At 40.0% G+C, this 11,906-nt stretch overlaps 1 protein-coding gene across 1 annotated transcript; it reads left to right on the top strand.

Annotated features, from left to right (window-relative positions):
• The first annotated feature begins 8,772 nt into the window (after positions 1 to 8,772).
• hoxa11a (homeobox A11a) lies at positions 8,773 to 10,582 on the top strand. The gene is given in 5 exon segments (XM_030741056.1): positions 8,773 to 8,999; positions 9,002 to 9,148; positions 9,151 to 9,335; positions 9,337 to 9,538; positions 10,350 to 10,582. Coding segments are annotated over 5 exon segments (750 nt in total). The 5' UTR covers positions 8,773 to 8,875; the 3' UTR covers positions 10,442 to 10,582.
• Positions 10,583 to 11,906: the final 1,324 nt, after the last annotated feature.

Raw genomic sequence — 11,906 nt, 5'->3', positions numbered from 1 at the left:
GCTGTACTGTAGACTCCCGTTTGGCTCCGGGATTGGACGAAATAAATCAGTTGAGGCTGGCCTGTGTTGAAGTATAAGGTGATACCGCCATCTAGTGACGACTGTGGAACTTACTGTAGTGGTCAAAACAATCATTCAAAACTTAGAGGCCTAAATAATAATAATAATAATAATAATAATAGTAATAATAATAATGATAATAATAATAATAATAATTAAACGGTAACCTTAGCGTTTAAGCCTTGACTTTGACCACGCAGCAGAATAAACACGCAGGGGGAAAAAGCGGAACAATCACAATTTTAAACGCTGCAGTACGTACACGGTGCTCACACTGGTTCACTGCACACTGGAAATGGTTGTCTTAATATTAAAGTTATTTCAAGAACGCTTGTTTTAAAGGGCGCTGAGGTTGTGATTTTAAATCAAACTAAATGAAAAGAAACTGCATGTACACACACACACACACACACACACACACACACACACATACATACATACATATATACATATATATATATATATATATATATATATATATATATATATATATATATATATATATATATATATATATATATATATATATATATATATATAAAGCCTAAATATCTTCCGGAATGATAAATCAGTAAACGTTTTTTTTCTGATTCGGCTTCGTTGGGGTTTTTGTTTGCCTGCTTAAAATGTGAAAAAAACACAAACAAAAAAACAGTGAATCCCTGGAAGAATCCCGTTGCATATTTGATTATGCTGTATTGATTTATGTAGGCTTTCACTGACATTCCCTTCATAAGATCTAAGAGATAAACTTGTGTAATTTAGACCAATTCAACATGATGATTAAGGCGACATCACACCGAGTTTATTCCAAGCGTCACTTAAGCGGTGTGTTTCCCGACAAGTTTGACACGAAACTGTTCCATTTAAAAACAATAAAACCTAAAAAAATACAAAAATAAATGTACTACATTTTTCAAGGTGTGCTTACATATATTTACATATTTTTGTTTTTCTAAATGAATTTCGGTTTGCAAAGTGTGCGTCAAAAAGGTCACATTTTCTCGTATAGAGTGGCGTCTGTATGATGACTGAATGTTAAATATTTTCTTGAGTGACTACGTAGAGTTGTAAGGCAGATGCAACTTAAAACCCATTCCGTGTGCTGCATTTTGTCGCATCATATTGCCAGTCATTTGTCAATCATGAAACCACATCCACTGTTATACCCGCTGGCTCCTGGCTTGACTTTAAGGTGGTTTAAAAACATTTATATATATATATATATATATATATATATATATATATATATATATATATATATATATATATATATATATATATATATATATATATATATATATATATATATATATATATAGTCTCTAGGCCTTATTTATTTTTGAGTAATTTAAAATTTCATTGATCACGTAATGTTGTTATTATTATCATTATTGTGGTTTTATTTACTAGCATTATTAGTATCCTCTTTGTTGGTTGTACCTACAGCCCAATCAGTTAGTTTGACTGCTATTTTCACCTTATTTGTTTCATTTATTGTATCTATAGGCTTAATATCTACTTTTTTTTAGCCTTTGAAGGGATTTTGATCAACTCATTAGTGAGAGTTTACCATTTGTAGCATACTTTTTATATATCATGTTTAAAAAAAAAAAAAAAAGTAAACAAAGGCTTTTAGTATGATCAAAACAAACACTGGCTACGGATTATTTAAACTCAGTCAACCCGAGTCCGGATTGTGGAGTGCCATATCTTGTGCTCATGTCAGGCACATACCCAGCTGGCTGATCCAGACAATCACCAGAGACATGTGAGATAGTAAGTGCCCGAGGAAGGAATGCAGTGTTACGTTGCTGCCACGTTTTTTGACGTCGGCATAATGGGGTGCGCACATGTTAAACCAGCTCAGAGATGTGAAGAAAAGTGTGATGTCTTACTGCCGACTGCGCCTCTGTGTCTAAAAAAAAAAAAAAAAAAAAAAAAGCGGAAGAGGCGAAGCTATGGAGCGGATGTTATAGGCAGTGTTACCCATGGTGTTAACTGAGTGTAATTTTATTGGCTGCGTGGAAGAAGAGCAGCATCTTATTGGCTTGGGCAAAACCAAAACAAACATCCAAGTCCCGCCTACAGTCTGGGAAATAACGTGAGAGTCCAAAGCTCACAGCGCAGTGCTCCGCCTATCCCTCTCTCCTCACATGAGCCATCTTTGATTGGACCGCCCGTGGACTATGGCAGGCAAACACAGGAGGCGGGACTGCACTGTCTTCAAAAATTGAATTCTGCCGCCACGCTAAGGATAAAAAGTGTATTACAACTCATTTTAGAGAATAAAATGGGGGTCAATCAACCTGTTCTTTAATGGAAAATAAAACTGGAGTTGGAGTTTACAGACACTTCAGACCTAATCATAAATGAGCAAAAAAGGTGGAATATAAGCGAAGCGGTTCTTTGTGTAGAGGTCCTCTGAAAGCGCCACACAGACGAGGCATCGTTTATATTCCACCTTTTTTGCTCATTCATTTTACAACAGGGAATCTCATGGTAAAAAAAAAAAAAAAAAAAAGTCAATGGAAAATGTCATGGTTAGAGTTTTGTTTTTAATTTAAGAAAATGAGACAGGCTATTAAATAACACTTTATAATACTTTATCCTGTGCATTGACCTGCTTTGTCTGGAATACACAGTTTCTACAAATCTAAACATGACAAACACCCACAGATTCAGACAGAAGCTTACTATATCTCTCCCCTCTTTGTCAGACGTGGCTGAGCACGGCCGGCAGGGCCAACACTTTGCATTCCTCTTTACATTGACCTTCGCTGCCTCTAAGCATAATAGAGGCGAGGCCTGCAACCTTCACTCACTCAGCTCCGGTCAAGCTTGAAAGCGTGATTTTGAAAGATAATCTTGTAATATAGACGAAGACCCCAAGCGGACATAAGCTTACCCAAGACCGTGACAGCGGTCAAATAGAAGCACTTGACCGAGATTATATGAAAGCCTTCTCCATGTCCCAGTCGGCGCCTCAGTCTTTATAGGCGTGGGGGTAACTGTCCTGATATCATATCATCTCACTTGGCTTCAAATATAAATGCCCCAAAATTTACTGTGTTCATTCAAGAAGGGTATATAGACAAGATATGTTTTAGGAAAGATGCATGCGGCAAGGATGCCTCGTGGATTACAGCAAAAGCTGGCTGCTCGTTGCTGTTTGCACATGAGCACAGATAAAACATCCCCGAGACAACATATTTGATTTTAAATTGAGTTCAATAATACACATAATTTTGCATAAAATATATCGAGTCAAATGTGTGGATTTGAGCCATAATAACTCAAATCCCTCTTATGTGAGCGAAAATGTCGATCCCAATCCAAAAAAACTCCACGGAAACTATGAAAAATATGTGTTCTGGAAATTATTTTAAAAGATACTGTCGTTCTCTTGTATCAATGACAAATCCACGGAATTGTCTCGCATGATAAGAACAGCGATGTCTAAATCGGCGAATAGAAGCAAATCGCAGGAGTTTCTTATTTGCTCTTGAATCCACGTAAAAAATAAAAACGAGCTAAAAGACACCTGATAGTCTGAGGTATTATCTGTTATTTCACGACGGTTTGGTGGCCATAAGGGCCATTCATATTTGTGAACGAAACGATGATATTTTAATTCGCTCACCGTTATTTGAGCTTAGATCCAAACATTTCAAAGCAAAATCAAAAATATGAAACTCTGCAGGGCGTCCGTAAGACATGAACATACAAAGAAAGAGCGAGAAGATCATTTCATGGCCGAGCAAGCTGAAAACATACACAGCTAAGTGGAAAATACTAAAGGTTAATGTGGTGTCAAAAAAAGCGATTTTTTTAGAAAGAAAGAAAGAAAGAAAAAAAGAAAGAAAGAAAGAAAGAAAGAAAGAAACTATACGTCGGAATTTGGGAGTTCAACAGAAATCTCCTAAATGCATTTTTTGACGCACACTGCGTCAAAAAATGCATTTAGATCTTAACAGAAAAAAATAGAAATGATTTTTTTTCGATTTCAGGAAATGAAACGTCACAGTATCATATAATTTTCAAAATGTCATTTCAAAACGAATCAAACATGTTCTAAGTGTTAAAATCGAAGATTGTTTGTTTTCGTATTGTTGGAGATCGTATTTAAAACACTGGAAACTGACCAAAGATCCAAAGGGTATAGGCTACTAGTTTTATTTATCGGTGTATTGAAGGGACTATAAACGAGCCTAAATACAGTGGTTTGCTTCCCCCAACCTATAAGAAACCTGTAAGAAATGAAATAAATAAGACTTTCTTAGAATAAACACAATTCCAGATCTGGATTCGGGTGTCTAATGCTTTGAATGTGAAGAAACTGGAATTTTCTGCCGCAGTATTCCATTTTGTACTTTGTGTGGTCATTTAAAAAAAAAAAAAAACTCTTTCATTTGGCTTTACTTGTGTCTTGATTCTTTCTGTTTTTCTTTCCATTTATCCCTTTGTAAATGTTCATATATTTCCCTACTACAGTCCACTTTATGTCCTTTTGTCTAGTCCCGCTCCTCTTGGCGCCTTGTTTCCCAGGACACCTTCTGCAGGCTAATCCGGTTTGGGATTCTCCCCTGACTTGCCAGAGGCGCTCCCGTTGACCGTGGAGTTGGTCAGTTTCGCTCTGGAGCCCCTGTGTGGTCCGCCAGGCCCCTCTGTCATCGCCCTCGTTTCTGTCACCTGTGGATAAATCAACAGATGTTCGCTTAATCAGGTTCACGTTTGCTGATAAATTCTAGCTCGTTCGTTTGTACGCAGCTAAGTACGAGCTCTGATTGTTTCATGTTTCAGTCTGATGGTTTTATAATCCCCCCAGCAAGATGGTGGCGGCTGAGCCAGACGATGCACAATTCAAGTTCAAAAACACCTTATATATTAATATATTGAGATTTTTATGGCACACAAACAGACGCAATTCTAGTTTTAAGGATTGCTTTGGCTAAATGAAAAAAACAAATTAGTCACATTAGTCCAGGTTAATACGCATTTCCAGGCCCTTTTACGCACAGTAAAACTGTTAGTAAAATCGTATTCTGTTGAAAATATACAAATAGGTTCATTAAACGTCACAGTCAACAGCCGTCGTCTTTTTGTGATGGCCGACTGTTTATGTATCTGTTTAGACTAAGGAGAGTGTTTCTATTTTGAGATGAAGAATCTAGTCAATAGATACTCTGAGGCGCAGGTGTGGTGGTCTATTTTTCAGCCACAGAATGAAAACAAAACCAGCCTGTAATAAAGCTCTGGGCTTTTGATTTTACTTGAAGACTGAAACTACAGGAGGTTTCACTGCAAGAGACCGAATACTACTATTTAGCCCCCTTTACGGCCCATAGGCCTACCTGACGGGGCGTTAAACTGTACTTTCAGATCCTCCCCACACTTGATTGTTTACTTGTTGTCTGACAAGGTTTTATGGCACAAGGATTGGGCAATCTACATGTCGCGTTCTCTTCCTGGAAACAAACAAATCTTCCACTAATCCAAACTAAAGACTCTTATTCTGAGGTGTTAAGATGGTATGCACAATTTTCTGTAACTGTGTGTTTATTCTTAAAAAAAAAAAAAAGGAAAATCCAGTGTGTATTCCTGTATGCTGTGTGTCCGTTAAAGAAAACACAACAAGGAGACTTTAAGGTAAAGAAAACAGTGTCTTTGAGTAAAGTCCCCATTTGTCTAACTTGGTGTCAACTGTATAGTCTATCGTGGTTATTTTTATTAAACCATGCCCCCCCCCCCCCCCCCCCCCCCCCCCCCCCCATGATTATTTTTTAATAGTCAACTATATTTGACTTTGGATAAAAGGCATGTGATATAGTTAAACTCGTCACACCGTGAGTGTGCTGTTTTCTGTCCTTTTAGCAGTTTAGATAAAAACTGAAAATCACAGCAGACCATTAGAACCTACACCTCTAATAACAGGCATGCACTTTAGTGTGCTTGCGGTTATAAATTCACATTATCAGCCAATCTAAGGCCTAAGGCATGAGTGGATGCAAAGGCAATTAAATGGAACTCCATCCGGGGCAAAAAGGAGCCCTTTGCACTCTGTGAAGGACCCCCTCTCTCCCCGAACTTGAAGTCGACCGAAGAGACAAAGCTTTGGCTTTGAGAGCTTTTACGCAGCGCCAGAAGGCAGTTTTACTGTCCAAAAACAACTCAAGAAGGGCGGCCTGAGGATCCACAGAACGGCTTCCTTTAACAAAAGCACATAAAACTAGCTCTTAGCTCACTTCTATCAGATTTTTCGTGATGATGATTTTTTTTAAAGCAACAAAGTTTGTCATATTTTCTAGACAACTGCTAGAGACACTATTGTAAGAAAAGCTCTTACCTTAGCTGTATACAAACACATGTTTCTAGGTTGCTGAAATTCCCCAGCTGCTGACTTTGAGTCAGAGTAGGTGGCGACTTCCTATCACGCTTGACCAGTTTTGTGGTGTCTGTCTGGCTTGAGGGAAAAGGCGCACTAGAATACTATAGCAGCTATAAAAACCCAGGTCTGTGCAGTGCTGGCTTTGGTTTTCCTGGGCATCCTGTCCTCAATTACAGCTTAAAAGCTTCGGCACAACTCTTAGAATTTGTCTGGATTGACCGAGAGGCGGAGCATGTAGCCGCAAAGACGCTCAAGTTGTTTGTGTCCCTGCAATTTATCCATATAAAACTGCCTGCAAGGGTGGGGGGACGAGTCATATCATGTTTTTTTCTTTCTTTTTGATATAATCACGGGGTGCTAGTTGGTTCTTGCACCGTATTAGTATGTATGATATTTCAAGGTCATGTTTCACATGTGCCATCAAGAGCCCCTTGAATCCCTATATGCACATCGGGCCGTGGGGGCAGACCAGCCGCGGCGGTCTTAATCCGAGCTCAGGTCTCTCGTTCACAGCACATTAGAGTCAGGTTGCAGTCTCTCCAAAACAAGCTCCACGGTGGCCCCAGAGCAGGGAGCCCGGGGAACGCGCACTGTGGCGTGTTTACCAAATCAAATAGCAGAAATGTATTTCACAAGATACTTCACATTTCTTATTTTATTTTACTTTAGGGTCTATGAGGGATAAACCCTTGATCTACGGATGTATGCGTATTTCCCCCTAAATGATCATCTAGGGCATTTGAAATATTTACATTCCATATTTTAAAATCTATTCCTAGAGAACATTAGTTGTTAACATCATTTCGAGCTATAACTGTAAAAATTACTGACAGTGCTGTTATTTTAAAATGCTGTAATATGTGTTTAAAAACGTCCTTGTCTCCGCTGCTTCTGGTTGCATGGTGGTGGGATTTACACAAATGTCTATTTATTCGTCATGGGAATACATTGGGGGGGGGGGGGGGGGGGGGGGGGTATTATGGAACTGGAGGAAGTTATTTTTTATCACTAAATAATGTCTTGTAAATTTCTGGATACCGTCTTCTTACTTAACAGCACACATTTGGATATATATTTGGACCAAAGAGCCGTGCGTAAAAGTGGAACGGACTTGAATTTTTAAACTTTTAAAAGCTGCCAGTGGATGCATAAAATGTTAATTTGGGGCAAACAACAGAGCGGGATGAGTATGCGTTAAAAATAGAACAATGTTGTTATTCAGCAACCAGCTCATGAAGTGTGAATATTGAAACAGACTGTTTAATGTTTTTAGGCAACAGATTTTAAGCATCAGCTGATGCGTATTAGTCTCAACAAACCATCGCTGTTGCTTGTGGAATATCTGTCTCTTCCTTCTGTTATTGTGAGTGCACATAGAAAATTGCAACAAAAATGAAATTAAATATCTCATAATTCACGCGTTCGAGATGCGTCTTTAATGGCGCAAGGTTGCACTGACACACTAAACTGGTCTCTGTTTACATCTTGAAGTTGGAATCTATTCTCCAACCCATCCATTTTAAGAGGCAGAATTTATTTTGTCAAAATTTCAGTTTGGTGTTCTAATGATTCTAACACAAGGCTGCAGCCAGCTGAAACATTAGCCGCTACTTTGAACATGACCCTGATAGCCAAATGCCCACTCAGCCAAATGCTATGCTGTAAAACCACCTAATGATGACCACTAAGACATTTCTAAAAGCGGGCTTTACAGATAAGCAGACTGTTTTCTGCCTCTGATAATGTGTTATTTGAGCACAGCAGCGTAAGGTTTAGTGTTATTGTGAGGGTAGATGGGATTTTTATAATGTAGTATTCAGGATTCTACTATTTTTCGTGCTTACATGAAATTTGAAATCAAAGAAAATTAAGGAAGTTTTTCGTATGTAATTTTTTTTGTTTGTTTTTCAAAAAGACTGAAAATGATTTCAGCATCTGAAGTATACAAATTTAGTATAAAACTTTGAATGTGACAGGCAGCAGCCATTTATAGTTCATCCTTCTGTTGACTTGGTTGCATGTTAAGGAATTCATTTTTAAGCAAACATGGCGATAAACCATCAATGTCAAGCTTTAGGACACATAGCAGTCATGTCTCTTACACTCCTACACACACTCTTTCCTGCAAGTGCACACGCGAAGGCGCGCGCACGCACACACTACGCACGCACACACGCGCGCACACACACGCGGTACACACACAAGTGGGGCCTGAAAATCTGTCAATTTCTGCCGTGTGGTCGGTCACGTGACCTCCTCCTCCGTGGAGTGGATGGAGATGACTCTCCACGTCAGCCTACGTCTCCCAATTTCTGCTTAGCGAACCTGCTTCAAAGAGGCAAGAGGCACGGCGCTTCACAGCCATGTTCAGGGCGGTTATAGAGGAATCATAGCCCAGCATAGAGTTATAGAAGTGGCTGAACTACGATGATGGATTTTGACGAAAGGGTCCCCGTCGGATCGAACATGTATTTGCCCAGTTGCACGTATTATGTGTCGGCGGGGGCTGATTTCTCCGGTCTTCCATCGTTTTTATCCCAGACCCCGTCCACACGTCCATGACATACTCCTACTCCTCTAACCTGCCGCAGGTTCAACCCGTCAGAGAAGTGACATTTAGGGACTATGCAGCCATTGACGCATCCGGTAAATGGCCGCACCGGGGGAACTTGCCTCAGTGCTACCCCAGCGCGGAGGACATGTGCACCGGGACTGTCTGTCAGCTCAATCCGCCGTCGTAGGGGATATGTTCGGTAAAAGCAGCCCCGCAGCCGCCGCAGCCGCATACCACCACCACCACCACCACCATACAAGCGCTGGCTCCGCTGCCACCAATTTCTATGGGAATGTAGGCAGAAATGGCGTGCTGCCGCAAGCTTTCGACCAGTTTTTACGAGACGGCGTACGGGAACGCATCGGAGAGCTCCTCCACAAATGGCTACTCAGGGGACAAAACGGCGACCAAGCCTCCCAGCTCCGCGCAGGAGGACGCGCCATCGTGCCCGGACAGTGAAGCGAAGGAGCAGCGGGATGAAACGAGCAGCCCAGAGTTATCTTCCGGCAACAATGAGGAGAAAACCAGCGGCAGCAGTACGTATTAAAGTCAGCGCCTTGGTTATGAGAGAAAGTTTGCAATCTTGCGCGCTGCTGTTAAAATTTTTATATGCTGTTTTATAAGCATATAAGGTTTATAGAGGGCCTACAGACCCCCCCACCCCCCAACAAAACTTTGTTATAAACTGCAAGATCACGTGTTTGGAATTGAAATTGGCCGTGAATGAAAGACACCAAGCCGAATATTTTTTTCTGTAAAACTCCCTGACGCACCCAGTTATGAATTAGCATACAGACCTGCGTTGATTATATCCATTTATTGTGACTGTGCTTGTTTCACGGTTTCTTAGCATTAAAGAACCCTTGCATGTAATGAGGGTGGTGCCTCTGGTTTAAGGTTTAGCACACACGAGCTCTTATGTTAAAGCTATCATGGAGTTTGTGCTCCCAGTTGTACGTTTCCCCTTTATTTGCTCTGTAAAACCTATATTTCATGTAAACTCCATAATGCAACAGAGTCTCATTTACCTGCGCCTGTTAGAGGCTTGTAGTTTAAAGTGAACTTGTTGTTTTCATTGCTAGTAAAGGTCAAAGCCCAAGTGTATTGTCTAGCGAGCCAGCAGCGAATGGCTTGGTAATCTTTCCAGTGTAATATAATATCAGCATACACTTGAAAGGTTGAAATGGGAAATATGTTATTAATGCTTTCATGTCAGGAAATCCTCTCATGCGTAATCTGGGCAACATTCCAGCCGTATAAATCTCTTTTTGTAACATAGTCATGGTTAATTTGAAACGTTTAGATTTTCTTTGACGGCTGTATTTTTTCTATTTTTGTGACTTTCAGGTGGACAAAGGACCCCGGAAGAAAAGATTGCCCTTATTCCAAATATCAAATCAGAGAACTCGAAAGAGAATTCTTTTTCAGCGTGTACATAAACAAGGAGAAGCGACTGCAACTGTCTCGGATGCTCAACCTAACCGACCGACAAGTAAAGATCTGGTTTCAGAACCGTCGCATGAAGGAGAAGAAACTGAACAGGGACAGATTACAATATTTATACATCCAATCCTCTGCTTTAGGGGGCCAGAAGAAGACGGCCGCAGATCCATTAGTCCTCTGATTGTGGGACTGGTTACGTTTACAGACTGACTGACTCTCCTGGCTGTGACTCTCCCTGTGTACATTGCGTACCACAATGGCCGCAGCAGCAGCAGCACTACTCAATGGTTAATTTCAAGTTCGAGGACAACAGTGATCCTGTGATCTGAAATAGGGAGCATGAACGAGGCAGTCTGTGGACTTTGATTTCTCTCCTCAATGTGTCAATTTTGAAAATGTAGATTTTTGACATCGCCAAGACTGTGTTTGCGAAGGCCTTGTTCATAATGTGACCTAAGACGCTTTATTTTCCTTTCGCGCGGACAAGAAAAAGAAAAAAGAAAAAAAAAAAAGAAAAGAAAAAAAAGAAAATGAAACAAAAAAGAAAAAACAGCCAAGAATTGGACTGATTGAGTGTATTTTGTAATCAAAAAATCTGATTTTTTTTCCCTGTTTTTAAATCAGAAATATCTTGCCAACCGAATCTATATTGGTTGTGACCAAATAATGAATCCGACGGATGAGAATGATGTGTTTTTCTTTTGTGTGCTTATTATTTGTAGCCTCTCGTTTTCCATGTATTTTCATGTCACGACTATCCGAGTTAAAACCTGTTATTACAGGCAGACTATTGGGATTCCATGTTGCGTCTGAGCTGACCTCAAAACGAGCTTTTGGCGTCTTTTCTGTGCCCTGCAAACTAAGGACTAGCAGACTAATTTGTATTTGCGTATGTTTCAATTCCCAAATCCAATCTAAGTTTTCCTTCTGATTTTCTGAGGCTATCAGTCCGATATTAATAATCCAAGGCCAAACCAGACAGATAAGCTCGTCCACTGGATCCGTGTGGAGCTGCACTGAGGTACACGCCCCAACATATTCACACAGGTAATCTCCTGCAGCGGGCCTCTTCGGTCTAAGCTGATTTTTAGTTCACGATTCTGGAATCTTTGTAATTGTCGTCTAAATTTAAAAAAAATTAAATAATAATAATTAAAAAAAAACAAAAAAAAAAAATTTTCAACTGTACCGTCAGGGCGAGGCTGGCCAGGATGATCACATTGCATTAACTGCTTGGTCTGCCCGAAGTATTGTGTATCATATTATATTTCCAAATAATAAAAAATGGAATAATTACCGAAAAACAACTTGACTTGTATGTTGTCACTGTTTTTGCTGTCACGCGCTTTTCTTTTAGGACGGCGTAGACCTGTATCACATGCTGGTGAATTAAAAAACACAGGCTTGCGAAAGATTTTACGCACGTTAAAATCAACATATTAAACTCACACTTAGTGCAGA

The sequence above is a fragment of the Archocentrus centrarchus genome, chromosome 11 (genome assembly GCF_007364275.1).
Source record: "Archocentrus centrarchus isolate MPI-CPG fArcCen1 chromosome 11, fArcCen1, whole genome shotgun sequence".
Lineage (NCBI taxonomy): Eukaryota > Metazoa > Chordata > Actinopteri > Cichliformes > Cichlidae > Archocentrus > Archocentrus centrarchus.
The sequence above is the reverse complement of the archived record's forward strand: the minus strand, read 5'-3'. Positions and strand labels throughout refer to the sequence as shown.